General features: G+C 42.3%; 1 protein-coding gene across 2 annotated transcripts in view; it reads left to right on the top strand.

The window, feature by feature from the left end:
- LRBA (LPS responsive beige-like anchor protein) overlaps positions 1 to 24,495 on the top strand; it is a 939,113-nt gene that overhangs the window by 255,798 nt on the left and 658,820 nt on the right. For both annotated transcript variants that reach the window (XM_077477021.1, XM_077477022.1), the window contains exons 31-32: positions 1,170 to 1,248; positions 21,409 to 21,542. In XM_077477021.1, the coding sequence (XP_077333147.1) occupies positions 1,170 to 1,248; positions 21,409 to 21,542 (213 nt within the window). The remainder of the gene's footprint in view (positions 1 to 1,169; positions 1,249 to 21,408; positions 21,543 to 24,495) is intronic.

Below are 24,495 nucleotides of genomic sequence, written 5' to 3'. Positions count from 1 at the left end.
TGATATGTACCTATAAATATCCTTTTTACATGCCCACCTATTAATTCAGTTGTTGCTACGTGCTTCAGGCAAAGACCCACTCCCTCTGTTGTAGCATTTGATGTCCCTGCTACTACTTTGCTTTCTAAAATAGTAGTGACTGAGTCTGCGAAGGAAGGTATATTTTTGGTGTGCTTTCTTTTGCCATTGTTAGGAGGAGCAATAATTTGTGAATTGGCTGAAATTCGTGCCCGGAGCAGTCCTGTTGGCACCACTCAGCAAGCGGAAATTTGATTTAAAAGCTGTCTAAACCAGGTGAAAATGTATTGGCCAAACAGCAACTGCATCCAATTCCATGCAGTCGCTGTTTGGGCTTTGACAGCCACTGGTGCAGACTAAATACCATGGCCAACAGTGCAGATTCCTCTATCCAACTTGTTTATTGTGGCTGGAGGAAACTATTGATTTGTCTCTCGTTTAACCCATGAGAAATCTAAACGTGCATAGCTAACCTTTTAATTTGGTGGCTGTGGCTAAAAAGAACGCCTATATTTTGGATATTCTGTGGTCTTTCTGCATTCCTGCATTCATCCTTTAAGTATCCTTTCTTTAAATGTAAAAAAGTAGAAAATGTGTTTTTAATGGGTGAAATGTTAAACCATTCATTGTAAATAAAAATACATGAACTCTTTTTATGAGGAGGCAGAAAGTAGAGAAGGTCTTAAATGATACTTTATTGCAAAAGACATTATTTGCGTAGAGCCTTGGGGACTGTGAATTTTCAGTAAAATGCACGGAGAAGGGTGCTAGACAGATGATCTATTTGCATTTTCTTTTATGTTCTTGTGAGTGTCTGTAAAACTGTCAGTTTGAAGGAGCCAGTTTATCAGTGAAAGGATAAGAGTGAGATAAGTCGGCTTGATTCCACATGTTTGAAGTGGCTACTGTACTTATTATCCACATGTGCATTTGTAGATTTTATCAGACTTTGCCTGTGGAGATGCTTTAACTCACGCTGCAAAATAAATCTGTGAATGCATCTATTGGCATGATCACAATACTTGATTTTTCTTCTATGCTTTTGCTTTCTTTGAAACATGATGTCCTTAAAATATTTTAAGTGATGCTTTGCAATGCTAAAACAGATCCTAAACTCTTTTTTTTTTTTTGTTGCTATTTTTGTTTTTTAGGTAGTGGATCCTCTAATTCAAAACTGCCGTCTGTCCAAGCTGTTGCATCCGTTCCAGAAGATTCTGCGTCTCACATGAGGTTTGTTCCGCTGCAAACTGTAGCTAAGCTGTGCTGGTAACCCTGTCTTTTCTCCTTCCGATCTTCTTTCTGAATTAAAATTTCTCCTCCTAAAAAACGTAGAAAGGATTATTTCAATGGTTTACCACAACTGCTACTTTTCGAGAGCCTTATGGGTGACCATCTATTACTACAACTACTGTATTTTAACACTTTCGCAACTAGACATTGACGCCTAGTACAAGTTTCATAATATTGGGTAAAGATGAATTGAACTCCAAAAGGCAAGCAAAGGGCAAATGATTAGATCAGTAATGTCTGTAGTCTCACTGCAGTGGATACTATGCCTTCAATTGCAGTGTGTGTCTCTGTAGTGGCAGGGTTTTTCTTATTCCTCATGTCAAACTCAAGCAAGGAGTACAGCAATATAGTAGTAATATAACCAATTCCAAATTTAAATCTCCTAAGACTATTGGTCAGAGGAAGCATTGCTTTCGATCTCAAAATCCATAGTTTTATATGTGTGTAGGCACAGGACTGCCTATGTGCCAATGCACACTCGCATACCAGAAAGCACACTTTTTTTTTTTTTTTTCAGGAAGAATTTGAGAAAAAATATGTTCAGGGTACTGTCTAGGCACAACTAACACTTCTAACAATCTCTTTAATGTAGCAACTTTTCTCTTTCTCTTTTATTTTTTTATTTTTTTATTTTTTTTGAGTTCAGGTCCCCATAACATTTATTTTATCGATATGTAAGGCTTTTTTGGTATGTATGTTAAACTGGTTTCATTTCTTCAGTTGGGGCTGAGTGCAGCTTGTGTTTTGCCCACATAGCAGAGAAATAAGTAAAAGTAAAGACAAATGCAAGACAATTCAGATACCGTTTTCTTTCCAAGCCACAGATAATTACTTATGTGGAAATTGAATGAATTTTGAAAGGGTCAGTGAACATAGGGATCGATTAACCAAAAAAGTTCTACTATGGTTGTAAAAGAGCTATTGGCAGTAACTTTATTTTTTTTGATAGTTTTTATTGGTTGATGTCTGTTTTTTATATATTTTTTGTACTAGTAACTTTTCTCAAAATAAATATCCGTGCCGTATCATTTGACAGATATCTGTCAGCCATACATTATACAGTATTAGGATGAGAGGTACACGGTGGCAAAATTTGTAACTGAGACATGAATGTGATTTATTTATCTGAAAGTTGTTTTGAGTTCTGTAACCCCTCTACACATGGCTGTCTAATAATAAATGTGTCTATATATGCATGTGTGTGTGTATGTATTAGAGAGAGAGAGAGAGAGAGAGAGAGAGAGAGTGTGTATTTCCTGAGTGAAGTTTAAAGTTCTTACTGTTTGATAATAACTTTTAGATCAATAGTCATATTTGTCAATTACAAACTTTGACACTAAATACCCAAACAATCTTTCACCACGGTACTGTGTAGCACTTCAGAGATTGGTTACCTCCAAAAAGTGGAAGTACAAAGTTTACAGCATTTCCCACCATGAGGTCAAGTTGGTTATTTTTACATCATCAAGGAGTGATTGTAGAGGTTCCTATACCTGAAAGGGGCACAGGGTTTTACTCAAACTTATTTACAGTTCACAAACCAAACCGGGACACAAGGACCATTTTGGACCCAAGATCCCTGAACCAGTATGTACTAATCCAGTCCTTTTGGATGGAATCCGTCCACTCAGTAGTAGCCCCATTCCAGATTGGAGACTTTCTAGCGTCCATGGAAATATATAGGACCCGTATTTACACGTACCGATCTTTCAACCTCAGAGGTTCCTGCGCTTTGCAGTAGAGGAACAACATTTTCAGTTTTTTGGCTCTACCCTTTGGGCTGGCTACAGTTTCCTGGGTGTTCACAAAGGTCCCAGCAACAGTATTAGGTCTTTTAAGGACCCAAGGGATCCTGGAGCTCAGGTATCTGGACAAACTCCTTCTTAGAGCTCACTCACTACATTCTATAGAACAGAGCATAACATGCACAGTGCGGTATTTGAAAGCTTAGGCTGGATCATAAATACCGAAAAGTCAACCTTGAGACCAGCTCAAAGTCTATAGTATTTAGGTAAGTAAGTCGTCTTGCCACCTGCAAGGATCTGTGCCCTGAAGAATCAAGTGCGTCAGATGAGGAGCACCAGACATCCCTCCATTTGGCTCTGTATGAGCCTTCTAGGGAGGATGGTATCCTCCTTTGAGGCAGTGCCCTATACCCAGTTCCATTCCAGGCCTCTACAACAAGACATCTTGTTGGCTTGAAACAGGAGAGGACAAGCCCTGGATTATGCAATGTTATCTCCTCGGGCATGCTTAAGCCTAAACTGGTGGTTGCAGGATCAGAAGCTGGAAAAGGGAAGATTCTTCCTCCCGGTAACTTGGAGAGTACTGACTACAGATGCCAGTCTTTTTGAGGATTCAGTGCTTGCTACAAAATTAAAGTACTTCCTGTATGGGAGTTGTTCTATAGGGAATCACTTACTTTCTAAAGACCTTTGGTCTGCCAGTGTCCATTCACCTGCAGATGAAGTATAACCCAGCAGGTAATGAATATTAGCCTAACTTATGTCCCGTCATGTACTCAAAAGGATTTTACAGGTAACTATGATGAAAAAATCCTATTTTTCTTTTATTTCATCTTTTAATTCTACAATCAACCCTCACTGTCTTCTAATGCCTTTGCAGAAGCAGTAAATTCTGAAATGTGCAAGCTCTATGAAACCGTGAGAGCTGTACGTGGACCCCACCCTGTGGGGACATCCGTAATGTTGCTTCGGACACTGGGCCTTTCGAGGCACTCCACTTGGCACCTGGTGCAACGCACTCTTAGCCTTAGGGTGCTACATATGTTCAGTGTCATGGTCCATCACTATGGAATCCATCTCCTGAAGACCCCTCTTTCAGTCAGTGGTTTGCCCACTGTGGCCTGAAATATATAATATATATATATATATATATATATATATAATGTGTGTGTGTGTATATATAAGATATAAGACAAGGTCGTCCTGTATCTTTGACCATTGCTGTGTAAAACGGGGCTATGTTTGGTGTTTTTTTTTTTTCACTTTTACATTGTGAACTTTTCAAACTTGCCACTAAAATTAAACCGCTCAAAGCTCACTCTCGGGTGAACAACTAGGTTTTGCATTACACCACTAGTTGCCCTGAATAAGTTACTCTCTTGTAACAATGACCAAGAATAGACTAAAGGGAGCGAATTCTAAATAGCATTTGCCCTACTGAAGACCCAGAGAACACTGAAGCACAGAGTGGCTATGCGTCACTTGCACTGGAACACGGCCCATCTTCAACACTGGTCTCCACATCTGATTCCAGCTCTACTTCAGGCATGTAACAGATGGCCTACTTGACCAAAATAGAACTTTCTGCAGATGACTGCGTGGCCACTCACGGCACGCGGCACCGCTCACGAATGCCCATTGGGTGCCCGGCTGTGAAGCCACAGCCGGGTGCCCACAGTTGCAATGCCGGCGCCGCGGAGGGGGGGGGGGCGTGCTTCATTCCCCCGCATCGCTGGACCCTGGGACAGGATAAGTGTCCGATTATTAAGTCAGCAGCTGCAGTATTGTAGCTGCTGACTTTAAAAAATTATTATTATTTATTATTTTTTTTTTTAAGGGAACGCCTCTTTAACACAGAGATCTTTGTCCAAAGCTCAAAAATGTCCTGCCGCGTCTCTTCTTTTTCCTTTTTCTCAACCAGAGTCTGACTCGCCGGTCCTAGAGTAAAAAGGGAAATTAATGGCACATTGTGGTAGTGTTGGAGAAAGCTACAGTACATTTTTTTTTCTCCCATATTGTAAATATATTGAAGAGGTAACTTCACGTAATATGCTTGCATGTGTTGAATTGCTAATTTCTTCCCTCTGAAAAAGCCTTGGCATACTGCAAGCTGACTTTCCTCCATTTCTATTTGCCCCATTAGTCAATAAGACTTTGGAAGTCTTTGTACTAAAAATGTTCCATGTTTATGAACAGAGTTGTGCAAAAAAAAAAAGTAGGCTATTCCTTTGGTAGACCCTGTAATCTCTGTCCTTAAAAAAAAAAAAAAAAATCTCACTGTACCCATTGAAGGGGTTCTTTCTCTTAAAGATTCTGCTGGCCAAAAAAAAAATTGAAATTCTATAATAAGCTCTACTAGCCCTGCAACTAGCTTTGGTTGCCATTTCTGTGTCAAACTGCAGGTAACTGGACAAAGGCAATGAATAACATAACTCTGCCTTCTGCACCTCTTTTCTGACTAGATGCCCTGGAGCATGTCATGAGACAAATATTCAGAAAGGCTGTGATCTCCATTCACATGTGTAGAGTTCTTTGGCTAAAGGCTTGTACAGCAGAAGCTGCCTGCAAAAGACCACACATATGTCCTTTCAAGGAAGATATCTGTTTGGTGAAGCACCTCAACAATTCATTAAAGAGGCCACAAGTTTTGTTTCCTCAGAAATGGGTGACAAAACCTTCCTTCCCTGTGAGCTCTTGGCTCCTTTAAACGCAAAGCATCTCCATGTTCTAATCAGACTTCAACTTCAAAACCGAAGTTGTGCCCTTCGTTTTTTGCACAAGGCTTTGCCTACAAAGGCTACCAAATTCTTTCCAAAACACGCTTCACAATGAAGGAGCGTCTTCTCTGGTTAGAGTGGGGCTAGGACTATCAGTTTGCATCTCTCTGAATCACCGACATCTCAGACCTCTGGGGTTCCGTTTTTGGTTTCAAAATGGTATAAGATTGAGTTCAAAACTCTAACACCTCCACTGCTTTCTTTCAGATAAGCCAAAAACTGTCCAAGTACAGTCAGAGTTGTAAAATGCCTTAAATCACCTCTTGTTATGGGGAGCCATTATTCCAGTACCGCGACCAGACCGTTTCAAGGCTTTTTACTCAAACATGTTCATGCTATTAAAACTCAATTGAAGCATTCATTTTGTCCTGAACTTAAAATCCTGCAACAAATCCCTTCTTATTCCAATGTTTCATCTTGAATCTGCAAGATCAGTTATTTGCCTCCCTGAGAATAGGGGGACACATGGCATCTTTGAATATCTAGCAAATGTACCCATTTACCCATCTCGTCATGGATATCTACAGTTTGCAGTGACAGATGACCACTTCAGTTTGTCGCACTTCTGCTCACAAAGATCATAGTGCCCTTGCGTTCTCTTAATACTCAGGGCATCCAAGTGACAGGCTTCCTAGATTACCTTCTTCTGAAGGATTCAGCTCTATTACAATCCTCAGTAACTGTCCAAAAGACAATTCAGCTGCCTTAAGCCTTATCCTGGGTGATCAATTTCAAATCTGCTCACAGCTCTCCCTCTTATGCCGCGTACACACGGTCGGAGAATCCATCGGAATGCGTCTTATCGGACAGTGTCGTCAGATAATCCGTCTGTGTGTGGTATGCATCGGACTGATTCCGTCCGAATCTCAGTCGGAACCCAATTTTCCAACATGTTGGAAATATTTCCTGACCAACTGGGCCGGTCTGACGTAATCCGATCATGTGTAGAGAATTTTGATCGGACCAAGTGCCACGCATGCTCAGATCAAATTCCTACATCAAAGCTATTGGCTACTAGCCTGAATCTAGTCCCATCGTAACGAAATTGCGTCATCACGTTCTGAAAGATCGGATTTTTCGACAACTTAGTCCGACCGTGTGTATGCAACAGTTTCGGACACAATCCATCAGACTAAATCTGACGGACAAAATCCGACGGATTTGATTGTGGAAATCTCCGACCGTGTGTACAGGGGCTTCGAATACTTGAGCCTTATCCTGGATACATCGCAGATGCTTTTTTTTTTTTCTATGGAAAAAAAGTTTTCTCTTCTAACTAAACATTCTCTTAGCATGGGAAAAAAATTTTGACTCTGTCTCTGGATCTTCCCTTGCTCTTATGCAACAAGGAAGACCTTTTCCTCTTGGATTACTACTATAACTCTTAACAGTGGGAAAATCCTACCTTTTCTACATTTGGAAGGTTCTTACAACAGACACAAGACTGTCAGGCTGGGGAGGAGTCTTCCAATCCTTAACAGTTGAGGGAAGATGGTCAAAAGATGAGGCCAAACTCCCCATCAATATATTGGAGCTCAGAGTTAGGTTGTCCCTCCAGCGTTTGACCCCCCCCCCCCTTTTTGAAGGGACACCCCATGTGGGTGCAGCCAGACAATGCCACTACAGTGGCATATATCAATTAAGGGGGCACGAGGAGCCTCGCTGCCTTAAGGAAGAAGACCGATTCCATCGTGTTCAGAAAGTCACTGCCCATCAATTTCTGTGGGCTTCACCCTTCCGCTGAGCATTCTACCTCGCCTGCTTCACAAAATAGAGCAAGACTGTAAAACAGTGATTTTGTTCTAGCACCAAAATTGTCGAGGAGAACCTGGCACACATGCGTAATCTGACTTCTTGAAGGTAATCCCTGACCTCCACCCAGCAGACCAGATCTGCTACCCCAAAGGTACTCTACTCCACTCTCTGGCCTAACAGCATGGCTGTTGAAACCAAGGTCTCAAAGTGATATTAAACCCAAAGCAAACATTTATTATATTGCAGATTACCAATTCTTAGATGTGGTTGCATTGGTTTTCTTTAAGGTTGGCTTCCTTTTATTTCCACCTAGTGATCTGTCTAGTATGTCGTTTGTAATTTTGAAAAAAAAAAAAACGCTTGCGGATGCATCTGTTAGAGATGCGACAAACCATTTATCATTGACAGGGGTGCTTACAATGATCACAATACATAAAATGATTTATTAATGTAAAACCTTTACCCAAAAAGGAAATTGAACAGTTGATCAGTGTGTTGGTGTTTCTATATCTGCTAGTCCATCTAACAGTCCCTTCCCCCTCAGACTGACATTGCTGCTGTCCATCTCTAATACAGGAGCTATTACTGTTACTGACCAGATCACCAGATGAAAACTATAGCAGCTGCCAAATCAAATGATTTGTAAGCTGCAATAGATTCAATTTTGGGTTTAATACCACTTTTAAGGATAGAGGGGTTTCTGAATCTTTGATTCTTAACTTGCTAAAGGCAAGAAAAGCTACCTCCAGGAAGATTTTTTTTATTGTACCTAGAAATCTTACTTTGCCTGGTATGAGCGCAGTAAATACAGTTCCTCACATTCTAGCCTTCCTTCAAACAAGTCTTGGCCAGAATCTAGCTCTCAATAGTCTCAAAAGGCAAGTTTCGACCTTATCCATCCTTTTTATCATAGGTCTTTGGATTTTGCGAAAATATTTATTCAAGGTGTTTCTTGCATCAGGCCCTCCTTTCTAGCATTCATTGCTTCCCTGGGACATTGATTTGGGTTCTCTCTGCCTTGCAGAAATTGCACTTCAAACCCATTAGGGATATCCCCTTGAAGATTCTTCCCAGCAAAGTAGCCGTCTTGGTTAATATGTCTGTCTGACATGTTTCTAAATTGTTCCTTTTATGTAAAGAGTCATTACAACGACAAAGTTGTATTACAACAAAGACAGTCTTTTCTTGTAAAGGGGGTTTCAGCATTCCATTTCATTGTGGACTTGATATCCTTGTGCCCTTTTCCTAAGCGTCCTAAAGAATTTCTCTACATTGCCTGGACCTGGTCAGAGCTATTAGAATGTACCAAAATGCCACTGTTTCTATTGGACTAACAGATTCTGTCTATTCTTTCCATGGGACCTCACAAGGGGCACCCTGCTCCAAATTCCACAATTGCACAGTGGATAAGGAATTGGATTGTTTATGCTGAAAAACATATCTCCTCCTACGTTATGTGCCCACTCCACCAGGTCTCTAGGAGTATCCTGGGCTTTTAGGCACCAAGCCTCTTTCGCCCAATTCTGTAAGGCTACCACCTGGTCTTCTCTGCGTTTTTTCATAGTTTTTCATAGTTTTTCAAAGTTTTACCAGGTCAGTGTTCAGTCTGATGCAAAATTGGCTTTCAGCTACAAGGTTGCAGCCCCACTCTGAACCTGGGCTTTAACTCTGTTCTTTCCTGAGCTTCTTGCCACAGTTCCATTTGCCTACTTGTGCCCACCCGTATTCATTGCTTGGAGATGTCCCATGGTGTATGCATAAGATCAGAGGAATTTTAACTTGATTTTAAAGTCCATATCTTGGCGTATAGGACACAGGCAACCTGTCACAATCAGGGGCCAGGCTCAAAGACCAGTTGCTATAGTAGTAGTGGGACTACCAACGAGTAGGATATGTATACTGGCAGTCACTCTGGCGGATGGTGCGGGCTCACCAGGTTGCAGAGTCTAAGAACTAACCGGTGTTCACCAGAGCTCCTGATGGTGGAGATGAATTTGGTTGTGTGTTAGTACCAGGTTGCAGTCCTCAGGCTCAACCCACCAGAAGGTGAGCAATCCAGGATCCAGAAGTGGATAAGCAGGTAAGGATCAAACAGAATTATAGTCAGTAAAACAAGTCAAAGGTCAGTAACGAGTAGTTGTAGGTTGGGATCAGGCAGAAGCGCAGTTGAGGAACAAGCCAAGGGTCGATAATGAGTGGTAGCACAATACGGCGGCAGCAGGGAAGACGAGAACGAGATACTGGCTGATGAGCACAATAATCTGTCAAACAGTAAGTGCAGAGACCTGGCTTAAATCAGGAAGTTCATGAGCTGGACAAAGAGTTCAATGTTCAGCAGAAGTCTAGGCACAAGGCAGGGTTGTCGAAAGGATCCGACAGTGTGCTTTCCTGCATCTCTGGTAGCTCAGGAAGCCGAGTCAATGCCAGACACAGCAGAGGTCCTAGGTTCAAGTCCAGGCCCTGACAATACCCTCCCCAAACATCTTGCTACTCAGCATTGCTTGCTACAAGGAGTGGGTTAGGGTTATAGACTCGTCGGTGTCCAATCGCCTAAAGGTGTCACTTCTGAAGTATGCGAACATTCTGTCATACGAAAATTTTTGTATTTTGAGTAACAACTTCAATTTCAACAGACTAGCATGCCACAAAAAACAGACGTTCGGTCATTGGAAAATCTAAGTGTGTGTGTGCGAGGCTTTAGAGAGTGTGCAGGTAGAATTTATCTTAAAGCAGAGATCCACCCTAAAGTGGACCTCCGCTCATCGGAACCCTCCCCCCCTCCGGCGCCACAATTGGCACCTTTCAGGGGGGAGGGGGGTGCAGATACCTGTACAGTACAGATATTCTGCACCCACTTCCGGGATAGCTCTCTGCGGAAAGGGGCGTCCTTATTGCGCAGCGCGATTCGCGCATGCGCAGTAGGGAACCGGGAAATGAAGCCGAAAGGCTCCATTTCCTGATTCCCATACCCAAGATGGCGGCGGCAGCACCCGACAGACGATCTAGAGATCGGCTTCGGGTGCCGACATCGCGGGCGCGCTGGACAGGTAAGTGTCACTATTTTAAAAGTCAGCAACTGCAGTATTTGTAGCTGCTGGCTTTTAAAAAACAACAAAAAAACGCGGGGTCCCGGCGGACTCCCGCTTTAAGTCTGATATCTAGGGTCTGGTGCTCTTTTTAATTTACAAACGTTTGTGATGTCGTCATTCCAAAATCAGTAGAACTCTCTAAGGCCGCAGATCCACATAATTACAGATACATACACCTGTGCGATGAACCATTCTCATCCATTCGTGATGCCCAGGTGTTCCACTTGCAAGCAGTCCCATGCATGTCTGTTGAGATGCAATGGCTGCATGGACATAGCCGCTGGTCCCAGTTTTACAGCCTTGCAGGTGTGTGTCCCTAAACGTACACTGTCTTTATTCAGGGACACTTACCCACACAACGAAGGCCTCAGTAAATGTCTTGCGTTTGTTACTATGTTACTAAAAATCTATAATTCCATTGTAAGGAAGAAAAATCTGCAAATGGCATAGATTTCAGACTACTTCTAATTCATCCAGAACAGTTTTTTCTAGAAAATTCAGCCCAAATGCTGGCCCTTTGATGCCAAAAGAAGTCTCATTGGGGATGTCTAACTCTTGCAACATGTGAGGCCAAAGTGCATGCATCTGCAATCTGAGACTGCAGCAATTTAACTTAACAATAGAGGTTTGTTTACAACCCACATTTGCAGTCCACAAAGAGCTACAGGTTGCAAGTTAATATATAGACAGACCAGGGTTTTTGGATAGAGATGTTCTGGTAACAGTAACCATAGACACGTTTGTCGCAAACTGAAGACAGTTTCAGTAGAAGAACCTTGATAAAACTATGAAGCATGGGGATGAAAATGTTCTGGTTTGGGTATGCGTTGCTGCTTTAGGGCCAGGGAAGCTTGTACTCGCCAAGTCAGCTGTACATTCTGCTTCATATGTAACTTTGCTTGATGAGAGCGTAAAGCCACCTATCCAAAAGTTGAACTGGAAATGGGTCTTTCAACAAGATAATGCTCGGAAGCACATTAGCAAATATGCCAAGGAATGTTTTGAACAAAAAATAGGTTATGGGCTGCCTCGATTTGATTCCCGTTGAAATTTTGTAAGTGGGTGTTGACTAGTATTTGATTATGTGCATACACCTCAATCATTGTAGTAGTAGTAGGGACATACACATATGTAGATCTGAGAGATCTTGTACAAAAGAGGTAGTTCAATCAGCAATACACATTTATTTATAGGGTTACATAATATATACAAATTACACACCAGACAGTATTTACAACACAATGTACAGTGTAGGTCCCCTGGCTTACATGATATTTACGCAATTACTCACAGAACCATATTTACAATACAATATAAGGTGCAAGTTTAGAGTTGGATTACCTGTTAACTTCAGGTCAGCCCATGGTGACTGCCGTGTGTTCCCACACCAGAGTGAATTGGCTTGCTCACAAAGCATTATATCCCCCCCTACTTTCTGTAGTTTGGCTAATATAATTCTCCCTAATTGGTCACTGTACCTAGTAAATGTATATTGGGAACAGCCTGATTGGATGAGTCAAAAAAAGCTGTTTACTTCACAGGTGAGATGTTATCAGGGAAAACAAAAGGCCAAGCTTTGAAGTTGAACTAATTACAGTAACACCAACACAACACTTTAAATATATCTTTCCCTCTAACGGAAATATATTTCTAATTACAATATTGTACAGGTATTAATGAAGATTTCACATAAACTCATAAGGCTACATGTTATGAAACGGGCAGTCCATGTGAGAAAACCCAACAAACATCTTGCAACTGAAAGATTTTTGCATGGGGAAGCGGTCAAAAATTTCACTCCATTTTATTTGTGTATTTACGATTTCTATAGTACACCTTTACTACTATTGATATATTTATTGAATATATGATTTAAAAAGCAACTTTATTTTTTTTTTTTTTATTCAGGTATACCTTGTTTATCTGTGGGTACAGTTTGAATAAATATCTTCAACCTCTCTCTGTACATTTTTCTCTTTATATAATCTTTATTTTGTTTTCAAACATAAGCAATAACAGATATAAACAGATTTAGAGTGATCAGTGTTGTCCACCATTCATAACATTCCAAAAAGAAATCAGACTATATCACAGATTGCTCATACACGTAATCAACAAACAAAATAATGTATAATACCAAGTAAACAAAGAGTAAGGGAAATTGCAGATTCCAAAATGTCATGTAGACCTGGAATTGGTGACATTGTAAACACCAATGTTGGTCATAGGCCAACCAACAGGAAAGGGAGGCTGTAGTGACCACAACAGAAAGATAAACGGTGGACCGCAAGGTGGAGGCACTACACGGGCAATTTTACCCTGGTGACCAGGATGCGGCTCATCGTGTGCTGGGGACACTCAAGTAACTACCATAAAATACATTTTATTGAATGATCATTGTTCCCACATCAAACCTCTCCCACATGCAGTATAACCTTCTCTAACTTAAGCCCCCCCTCCCCAATAGTTTACATACCTCATCATTGTGACCTTATTCTTGTTTTCCCTTAACCTCCCATGAGATTAGATTATCTTCAGTGCTGGCTTTGCCTATATGGTGAGCACACAGTAAACTGCAGAGGATATGAAAAAATGCACTATACCAAAGACGGGACACAGTGCCAAGTACCACACAGGGAGCTCCGGGAAATACCATATAGTACCATGTAATATAAAATGTTATTGAAAAATTATGACCAACTACCATAGAAAATAACAGAGAAGATCCTACACTCCCTAACATCATATAGACAACGTTGTCTGGGAACAAGGACAGACACACATGAAAACATAAAACTGAGCATATCAAGCAAAACAATATAAATGCCATCAGAACACTATATGATAAAGTGCAATTTGAGGTGGCTATGTCACCAGCCAAGCAGTCCTATCAGTAAAAATACAAGCAGCATCCGTTGAAGAAAGGAAAATCCAAAAAATGGGAGCTTTGATTAGCTGTTTCAGATGTGCTGACTCTACAACTTTCTGCTGATGGTGAGTTATACACTCAAATATTACCGTTGTTCATCAAACCACGCTTGTTCCCTCCTGACTACTATATAGCCACCTGGGAACTATTATCCACTTCTTTGCCTCCCTAGGAATACCGGTAGGCTATAGCATGTTTGGTCGGTCCATGGTCATCGATCTTTCATTGTACTTCACAGCACCTGTGGACGTGCAGCTGTTTATTCCTGGCCATTGCCCTCCCCAATCCCCAGGCTTGTGCCACGATGGTGGTATCCTCTCCAGCCGTGGCTTGGTGTCATTTTTTTTAGGATTTACCTTTTTTCATTTTTGCTGGTATATTTATTGTGTTGCTTGGGGGTTGTGATATTCTGTTTCTATTTCTCCAATCGCCTTTTAGGACAACCTTGGAGAGAGCGCAGCTTCGCGCATTTTCTCCATGGTTTCAGTTATTGTTTCCTCTGCCATAGGTGGAAGTACATGCTGGAACCAGGGGCTGCGCTCTCTCCAGGGTGGAGAGGAAAGGGCTTACCTCAGTGTTGGGCTGCTTGGAGTGCAGAGACCATCCCAGCACCCCCCCCCCCCCCGGCTATGTGTGGGGGGTGTTCCGGTGTCCCCAGCCTCTCCAAGCTCAGGGGAGCAACGGCCAGCAGGAGATGCAGTGTTGAGTGCCCGGAATCCAGAGATGGCTCAGATGGCTGGGCGGTGTCAGCGGCATGTTCCACATTACGTTTCCAGGTCCCGGAGGGCTTATGACGCCATGTCCGGTGATGCGGCTTCCTGTGTGGGGCATGGTGACAAGTGGTTCCAGTCTCCTGGAACGCAGAGGCCAAGGGGGTGGGTCAAACGATTGGTGCTTCCGGCCCTCGCTGATGACGTCAAAACCAGGAATCTTAAACAGAGGAGTATAATCATTCCCCGCTGCGCACTCTGCTACGATGGACGAGAGACCATCAGCCACGGTGGAGACATGCACCTCAAGCACCGGTCAGGCCCATGTACAGTGCCTTGCGAAAGTATTCGGCCCCCTTGAACTTTTCAACCTTTTGCCACATTTCAGGCTTCAAACATAAAGATATAAAAAAATTTATTTTTTGTGAAGAATCACCAACAAGTGGGACACAATTATGAAGTGGAACGAAATCTATTGGATTTTTGAAACTTTTTTAACTAATAAAAAAATGAAAAGTGGGGCATGCAAAATTACTCGGCCCCCTTGCGTTAATACTTTGTAGAGCCACCTTTTGCTGCGATTACAGCTGCAAGTCGCTTGGGGTATGTCTCTATCAGTTTTGCACATCGAGAGACTGAAATTCTTGCCCATTCTTCCTTGCAAAACAGCTCGAGCTCAGTGAGGTTGGATGGAGAGCGTTTGTGAACAGCAGTTTTCAGCTCTTTCCACAGATTCTCGATTGGATTCAGGTCTGGACTTTGACTTGGCCATTCTAACACCTGTATACGTTTATTTGTGAACCATTCCTTTGTAGATTTTGCTGTATGTTTGGGATCATTGTCTTGTTGGAAGATAAATCTCCGTCCCAGTTTCAGGTCTTTTGCAGACTCCAACAGGTTTTGGTCCTGTATTTGGCTGCATCCATCTTCCCCTCAATTTTAACCATCTTCCCTGTCCCTGCTGAAGAAAAGCAGGCCCAAACCATGATGCTGCCACCACCATGTTTGACAGTGGGGATGGTGTGTTGAGGGTGATGAGCTGTGTTGCTTTTACGCCAAACATATAGTTTTGCATTGTGGGCAAAAAGTTTGATTTTGGTTTCATCTGACCAGATCACCTTCTTCCACATGTTTGTGTCTCCCAGGTGGCTTGTGGCACACTTTAGATGAGACTTTTTATGGATATCTTTGAGAAATGGCTTTCTTCTTGCCACTCTTCCATAAAGGCCAGATTTGTGCAGTGTACGACTGATTGTTGTCCTATGGACAGACTCTCCCACCTCAGCTGTAGTTCTCTGCAGTTCATCCAGAGTGATCATGGGCCTCTTGGCTGCATCTATGATCAGTCTTCTCCTTGTCTGAGCTGAAAGTTTAGAGGGACGGCCAGGTCTTGGTAGATTTGCAGTGGTCCGATACTACTTCCATTTCAAAATGATAGCTTGCACAGTGCTCCTTGGGATGTTTAAAGCTTGGGAAATATTTTTGTATCCAAATCCGGCTTTAAACTTCTCCACAACAGTATTACGGACCTGCCTGGTGTGTTCCTTGGTCTTCATGATGCTCTCTGCGCTTTCAACAGAACCCTGAGACTATCACAGAGCAGGTGCATTTATACAGAGACTTGATTACACACAGGTGGATTCTATTTATCACCGAATAATTTTGCACGCACCACTTTTCAGTTTTTTTATTTGCTAAAAAAGTTTAAATTGTCCAATAGATTTCGTTCCACATCGCAAATGTGTCCCACTTGGTGATTCTAAACAAAAAATTTAAATTTTATATCTTTATGTTTGAAGCCTGAAATGTGGCAAAAGGTTGAAAAGTTCAAGGGGGCCGAATACTTTCGCAAGGCACTGTAAGAAGGGCACAATGGTGCTTTTATTCTCCTTATGGGCTTATGCTTTGACTATTTTGGTGTGTTCCTCCTGGGTAGGGAGCCTGTTCTGCAGGAGTCAGAGGTTACGTGTCTCGGACCCTGCAGTCTGGTGGAAAGCTTTGGCTATATGCTGGTTTCAACAGTGAAGGGTTTTCTCTTGCTTACTGGTGGTGGTCTGTGTTTTCTCTGAAGCACTTATAAGAGCAAGAAAGTGTTCAGTTTGGGTTTTGAAATGCTTTTGCTCTCATTTCAGGAAAAGTCTTAGTAAAAATGAAACATTTGAACCCACCAAGTCAGAGAAAATGCCCTTCATGCAAGAATCCTCTGAGACTCTTGGCAAAAAGTTATGTGCAGATCCTGCATTAACTGCTTGCTGACCGCCAGCTGTCAGATGATGGCCAGGAGGAACAGGGCTTGTTGCGGGTGGGCGTCATATGACGTCCTCCCATTTAAACGGGGAATGCACGCACATCCCTGTTCCTTCGGTGGCGGCATGTCACAGAGATGCTGCTTGCCACTGAGGGGGGTAAACAGCCATTTGGTATGGCTGTTTATCACGTGATCGGTCGGGATGAAGTCATGGCCAATCACAGATGGAATGGAAGGACCCTGAAAGAGGCCCTTTCCTTTCCAAAACCCTTAACGGACCGTTTCCCTTTGAAGACAGAGTCAGAGGTGTGGAATAAAAAACAGTGGGTAGATGCTGCTTTTTCGCAAGGGTCCCGTTGCACAGACCTGGCTTTTGAGGAAATGGGGGAGTTCAAGGACGCAATGGATAAAAGGGCAGAGTCCCCCTTAGAAAAGGCGTGGGATTCCACTTCGGCTAGTCTCAAGCCGTCTATGGCTTCCACATTAGTGGTAAGAAACCTAGAATGCTGGGTGGAAAAGCTGAAGTCGCTTGGAAGCGGGGACACTATGTAAAGTTCTTTTGGAATCCTTTCCGTTAATTCTGAAAGCTGTGAAATACATCGCCAATGCATCAGCCGAGTCAATTAAGTTGGTGGCAAGGTCATCAACCCTGGTGAATTCAGTCAGATGTGCTGTCTGGTTAAAAACCTGGTCAGGCGACATGGCCTCAGATTAAATCGTGTGGCCTCCCCTTTTCGGGGATCTTCTTTTTGGTCCAGACCTGGAAACAATCCTGGATAGAATAACTGACAAGAAGGCTTTCCCTGCCAAAAAGAAGCAGAATTTTCATGCTGTTCAACAGCCCCCTAAAGGTAGGGAAGACAACAAGAACCGTTGGTCCTCACAAAAGGGTAAGGGTAGAGGAGGAGTTTTTTTAGATCTCCCTCAGATCAACCACCCAAAAACAAGTGACAGCGTTGTTCCAGTAAGGGGAAGATTGTCTGCCTTCCTTCTACAATAAAACAGAACATCTGCAAGCCCGCTCGTAAGGAGTGTTATCGCACAGGGATACAGTCTGGCGTTTTTCGGAAACTCCTCCAAACAGGTTTGTTATGGCCTTTCCAAGGGATCAACACAAAGCTTCAGCAATGATGGACCTATTACAGGATCTGATCCAACAAAAAGTAATTGTCCAGGTTCCAAAGCATCAGGAGGGCCGAGGCCTTTATTCCCACATCTTTCTGGTGAAAAAGCCTTCAGGGAAGTTTCAATTTGATCCTGAACCTGAAAATCTTAAACAAGTCTATTCATTACAAACATTTCCTTATGGACACAATCCATTCAATAACAAAACTGCTGACTCCAGGCTGCTTCATGGCATCCCTAGATTTGAGGGATGCTTACCTTCACGTCCCCATTGCTCAGGCTTCCCAGTGTTTACTTCGATTGGCTGTCAATCTAGGGTCATCGATTTTTGCATTTTCAGTTCAAAACTCTATCTTTTTGGTCTCTCAGCTTCCCCCAGGATTTTTACAAAGATAATGGCAGAAGCCCTGGAGCCTCTAAAGCTAAGAGGAATATCAGTCATTCCATATCTGGATGACCTGTTCTTTGTGGACTCGAGGGAGCAGGTGGCAACAAATCTTCAGATATCACACATACACCTCAGGGACCTAGGGTGGCTCCTCAACCTGGAGAAGTCAAATCTAGAACCAAGTCAAATGTTTCTGGGCTATACGATTAAATTCAGTGCTCCAGAAAGTTTTCTTTCCACAGGCAAAGTTGGAGAAAATCCTTTCGGCAGTAAAACAATTCCCACGGTCCCACTAGAGTCGGTTTTGGGGCAGCACAGTGGTGTAGTGGTTAGCACTGTCACCTAGCAGCAAGAAGGGTCGCTGCATTGAGGGTAGGGACTGACATGAGTGTGCAATGTACGGGGATAGGGACAATTGTAGACACTCAGGTTGAACTGGATGGACTGGTGTCTTTATTCAACCTAACTAACTATGAAATTCAAACGAAAACCTCAGTCTGATTGGCCATTGTAACGGCATCGATCCCAGCCATGCAGTGGGCCAGATTTCATTCCAGACCACTCCAGTTGAACATCCTACAGACCTGGTCGCATCAGGTTTCACTGGAAAAACAGATCAGACTTACGTCAAAGGTAAGGCGGGCACTCTGGTGGTGGAGGGACTCAACCAACCTGAAGAAAGGTCTCTTCTTGGTCTTTCCACTAGACAAGCGTCTAACAGACGCAAGTTCCTGGAGTTGGGGAGCCCACCTGGATGGTCGAATGTCTCAGGGGACTTAGTCAAAGACAGAAGCCTGAAGATCGTCAAACTGGCGGGCACTAAAAGCCATCTTTCTTGGTCTCCTGGCATTTTAACAAACGGTCAAGGAACATCATGTTCAGGTTCTTTCGGACAATATGACCGCTGTAGCATACGTGCTCAGCAGGGGGGAACCAGGAGCAGAGGACTTATGGAACTAGCCAGTCAACTAATTGCCTGGGCAGAACAGAATGTGGCCTCTGTTGGCAATTCACCTAAAGGGTTTTCTGAATCTGCTGGCAGACCTACTCAGCAGAAGGAAGCTGGTGGAAGCAGAGTGGAAACTGAATCGAAGTCTCCTTGATGATCTGCAGATCATGGGGGGCAACCTCAAGTAGACCTGTTCGCCAGCCAAGAGAACTTAAAAGTTAAGAACTTTTCGGCTCACCGACAAGACCAAGCAGTAGGCATAGACGCTCTCACACATCCATGGCAATACTAACGGTGCTATGCTCCCCCCCCCCCCTCTGATTTCGATGGTCTTGAGGAAATTCGGAGAAGAAAGGACCAATACGATCTTAGTCACTCCCTTTTGGCCGAAAAGACCGTGGTTTGCAACACTGCTAAACTTGACTACAGAACCTCCTTGGAGACTACCACTCAGAGGACCTTCTAACAAGTCTCTCTGACGCATCCGAAGGCAGACCAGTTACATCTAACTGCTTGGTTTTTGAGGAAGATCTTTTAAAATCCAAGGGTTTTTCCAACAAATTACTAAAGACCCTACTTTGCAGTAGAAAGGAGGTAACTCGAGCCATATACCTGAAGGTCTGGAAGAAATTTAATTCCTATTGTACCTCTAAAAGCTTTCAGGTAAGAAGCATTGCATCGGTCCTTGAATTTCTCCATGATGCAATGGAAAAGGGACTGGCAGCCAGCACGCTAAAAACCCAGGTGGCGGCTCTTTCAGTTTATTTTGAAAAAACTCTATCCAGAGAAGTTTTAATGTTGAGATTCTTTAGGGCACTAGCTCGAAATAGGCTGGTGGTCCTCAAAAATTTTCCCAGCTGGCACTTATCTATGGTTTTACAGGGTCTCGCGGGGCTCTGTTTGAACCCTTACAGGAAGCATTCTTAAAAAAATTTAGTTTTGAAGACAATCTTAGCCATAACCTCAGCAAGAAGGGTCACTCAGGCCCTGGCAGTCACAAAACCTTTTCTTAAAGTTTTTCCGGACCGAGTGGTTCTTCGGACAGACCCAGCTTTCCTTCCCAAAGTTTCTTCAAATTTTCATCGCTCACACAAAATTGTTTTGCCCACTTTCTCCTCAGCTCCTGCCAATACAGGAGAATAAGCCTTCCACACTCTGGATGTAAGCAGATGCCTGCTTAATTTTTTTATCAATTACTAAGAAATTTAGTAAATCAAATGCCCTCTTTGCAATTTTCTCAGGCTCATGTTAGGGGGAGAAAGCTTCTAAGAGCACACTGGGCAGATGGCTCAGATGGGTAACTGCAGAGGACTATGTAGCTAAAGGAGAATTACCCCCCTCAGGTATTGCTGCTCATTCTACAAGATGAACAGCAGTTTCCTGGGCTGAGGGGGTCGGTGCTACGCCTGATCAGATCTGCAAGGTGGCTACTTGGTCCAACTACTCAACATTTCTCTGGCATTATAGGTTGGACTTGCTGTCTACCGCAGATCAAGCTTTCGGCAGGAAGGTACTGCAGGCATAAGTCCCACCCTAGTGTAAGTTTCTAGGTTATACTCGCCAAGGTTGTCCTGAAAGGCGATTGGAGAAAGGCCTAGTTAAACTTACCAGTGACGTATTTCTAAGAGCCTTTCAGGACAACCGCTATTTCCCTCCCTTTGTATTTTAGAAGTGGTTTAAATATCTATCGTGGTTTGTGGTGTTCTGTGGTTTGTTTTCCAGTATATCTAAGACCACAATAAGTGAAGCCATGGTGGAAGAGGAGGGATTTAAATGCTGCATGTGTTTCCTGGAAAATGGGCGGAGCTGCGCTCTCCAAGGTTGTCCTGAAAGGCTCTTAGAAATACTGTGACCGATAAGTCTAACTAGGCCTTTTCATGTGGGTTTGTCCTTATTCCCGGACAACGTTGTCTATATAATGTTAGGTGTAGGATCTCTGTCATTTTTTAAAGGTATTTGGTCTTACTAATGTTTCTATAAATATATTACTTACATATTTATGTATTATTTCCCAGGGCTTTCTTTGTGTGGCACTGTACCCACTCTTTGGTATAGTGCATCTTTTCATATGCTCTTTTGGCCACTGAGTCCCACTCAAATCGAGTTTGTGGATAAATACCTGGTGGTACCGATGTGTACCATCATTTAGTTGGTTCCTTACCCCTTTTTTTTGTGATAAAATTGCAGAGGGTGCGGTGGCTGTTATGCTGAGGTAAATTTAGTAGCTAGACAAGGAGTTTCTAGGTTAGAGAACTGGAGAGGGGGTTGATTAACTTATTTTTTATTAAAAGTGAAATTGTCCTTTTAAAATATGCAGAATAAAGGATATTTACGTCGGGCTTACTTTGTGCTGCACTCTCTAAGCCGATTGTCTTTATTTTCTAGTATTACAGAAAGACTGGAGCATGCTTTGGAGAAGGCTGCCCCACTGCTGAGGGAAATCTTTGTGGATTTTGCACCATTTCTGTCTCGCACTCTTTTGGGTAGCCACGGGCAAGAGCTGCTTATAGAAGGAACAAGTAAGTAATTTTTGTTTCCATTTTAAACTTTTATCAGCAAGCCTTTCATAGTGAGCTTAACCACTTTCTGGCAATTGACGTACTGATTTGTGGCTCGACTTCAAGTGGTTGTATCAGGATGATGCCTGCACCTGCTACCATGTCTATCTTGGTGTTTTGAATGCTCTTAAGTGCAGAGGAAGGATTTTGGGTCTTTTTGGCCCCAGATCCCTCCATAAAGAGTATCTGTCATATGCCTCTTGTCACAAGGGAGGTTTACATTCTTTTTGACCACAATAAGTGACGATTAAAAAAATAAATAAAGCAACAGTTTAAAGATAAGACAAATTAAATTCTTAATAAAAAAATAAAATAAAAAAAATTCCCCCATCACCCTGTGCTTGCGCGCAAATTTGTGGTATCACTGAATATTAAGATCTTGGGCAGTAATTCTAGCACTAGGCCTCTAAAGTGGTAACCTGTAAAGGCTTTTAAAGCGTTGCCTATGGATAGTAAAATTTTACGCCTGTCACCATTGCACGGCTGTGCGCAGTTTTAAAGCATGGCATGTTTGGTATCTATTTAATCAGCGTAACATCTTTTAAATTTTACAAAAAATTGGGTTATGTATTTGTTTTTTACATTTAAAATTTAATAATTTTTTTTTCAGTGTGATATATAAAAATTGCAAGACCCATCAATTTATGCTATATATAGCTGTTTAAAAAAAAAAATAATAAAAAAAAAATATATATATATATATATATATATATATATATATATATATATTATATTATATTTGGGGGTTCTAAGACTCTATTAAGTCAAGTTTTATTGTCATTCTACTGCATGTGCGGACATACGGTAGAATGAAACGTCGTATTTCGCAGGACCACAGTGCTACATACGAATTAAAATAAACATAATTATAAATATATAAAAATAGAACACGGCGAAGCACTTAAAATAAAAAAATATAAACCTATACACATCTGGGAACTATGGAACTGTACATATACTGTGAGTAAATGGCTATATAGAAGATTTACATAATTGCTGTTCATGAGATTGTGCAAGAGGAATATTTCAGGCAGCCTGTACAAAGCGCAAGATGATTTGTAGTGTACTGCTCAAGCACTGCATATTTTTACAAACACTTGCTGCTACAAAGATTCTTAAGTGTCTAGTGCATACTAAAAAGGAGGGGAAGTGAGATGTTCCTGGTCACGATACATAGGTTTTAAGAGGTTTCAAAGGGGATTAGAGTTCAGGGCGCTCTCATCCTGGGGGAAAACACTGTTGAGCAGTCTGACAGACCGGGTCTTGATACTCTAGTACCATCTACCTGATGGCACGAGCTGGAAGAGAGTGTGGAAGGGAGAGGTAGGATTCTTAACGATACTGGTAGCTTTGCTAGAGCATCATGTATGGGAAAGGTCCAGGATGGAGGGGGAGAGGGACACCAAAATTATTTTTAGCGGTCTTCACTAGCTGCAGGGTTTTGCGGTCAGCAGAACTGCAGTTCCCTTACCAGAGAATGATGCAGCTGGTCAGCATGCTCTGAATGGTTCCCCTATAGCATGTAGTAAGGATGGGTGGAGAGAGACTGGCTCTTTTAAGGCGGCAGAGAAAATATAGGTGCTGTTGTGCCTGCCTTGTGAGTGATGTGAAGTTGATTGTTCAGGCAAGATCCTCTGATTTGATGTAGAGATGTACCACTTTTTTATATACCTTTTAGCTTGACATAGACTTTAAAATATATGAACACACTAAAAATAACTTTTATATGCTCCCTTTTGTCTATTGAAAGAAGTATTATGCTCACCTAGGTGGATGCAGCATCTACACTGAGAACTGAGTGATCCAAAACGGCTCATCGCTCAGTTCTCCCCTCCACTTTGAGCAGAGAGCGGTTACTGTCAGTCACAGGCTCTCTGCTCCTTCAACGCTCACTGGAGCGCTGGGCTGTGCAGGTGGTGGGAGTGACTGGTTCAGTCTCCCAGCACTCACTGAGAGGCTGAGCCAACTTACCAGTCCAGGCTGCTGAATGGATCCTAACTGTAGGTCTATCAACAGTGGGCTTTAACCTGCTGTCGGCTGAAAATGGGTCACAGGAGTACAGAAAGAAGAGAACTACAGACCAAGACAATTGCTCAACCTTTCTACTGTCACAAAAGTTCAAGGATTTGCCACAATCTAATCTGTTTCAAAATACCATGAGGATGCTAATGCTATATAGTGCATCTTTCATTACTCCTGTTAACCTTTACATTGGCATATAGCCCTTCAATTTGTGCAAGCATAACTTGGGAGCCATCATTTAATTTTATCATTTTAATTTAGACAAACCACTATTAGGTACACGTCTATGTATGGAATTCTCTCAACTTCCACTGCTACTACCTACAGCTCCATCACTATAAACAGTCAGAAATATCTTGTAGGTAACTACTTAAGCTCCTACAAAGGTTTACTATGAGGCCAAGGGTCAAAGTACTAATAAGACTGTTCGGGATGTCTGCTGCCACCAAGCAAAATGTAAACTTGATTGATAGCTAGAGGGCTAAAGGAAAGAAGTGCACTGGAGAAAGCAAAGGTCAATGAACCATTTCCCCTCTCTGCATATATAATTATGCTGGAGAACACAAAGATATTAAGAATCAGTAAAACATATGTTGCGTGCGTCTGTAAGCAATATGAACCAAACTGGCAGCATTCTGCAAATCTTTCTTTGGAATATTACCAGTATCAGTGGATGTATAAATGAAAAGTGATAGTGTACCACTCTGCTACCTACCCCTTATTTCTGTACAGGTATGAGGTGGGGATAGAAAATCTGACAGAAAAAGAGAAATATATGTTTATAAATATTTATTATGGGTACTTATCAACACTGCATAAAAGGTCTTATCTTTTAAGCTTTATAAGACTGAAAGCTTAAGAGCAGATTAATCTGCTTCAGTTTGGCATATAA

The sequence above is a fragment of the Lithobates pipiens genome, unplaced genomic scaffold, assembly GCF_037356315.1.
Source record: "Lithobates pipiens isolate NorthernLeopardFrog02 unplaced genomic scaffold, aLitPip1_a1.2 Scaffold_13, whole genome shotgun sequence".
Taxonomy (NCBI): Eukaryota; Metazoa; Chordata; class Amphibia; order Anura; family Ranidae; genus Lithobates; species Lithobates pipiens.
Note: the sequence above shows the minus strand (reverse complement) of the source record. Positions and strands in the feature narration are given on the sequence as shown.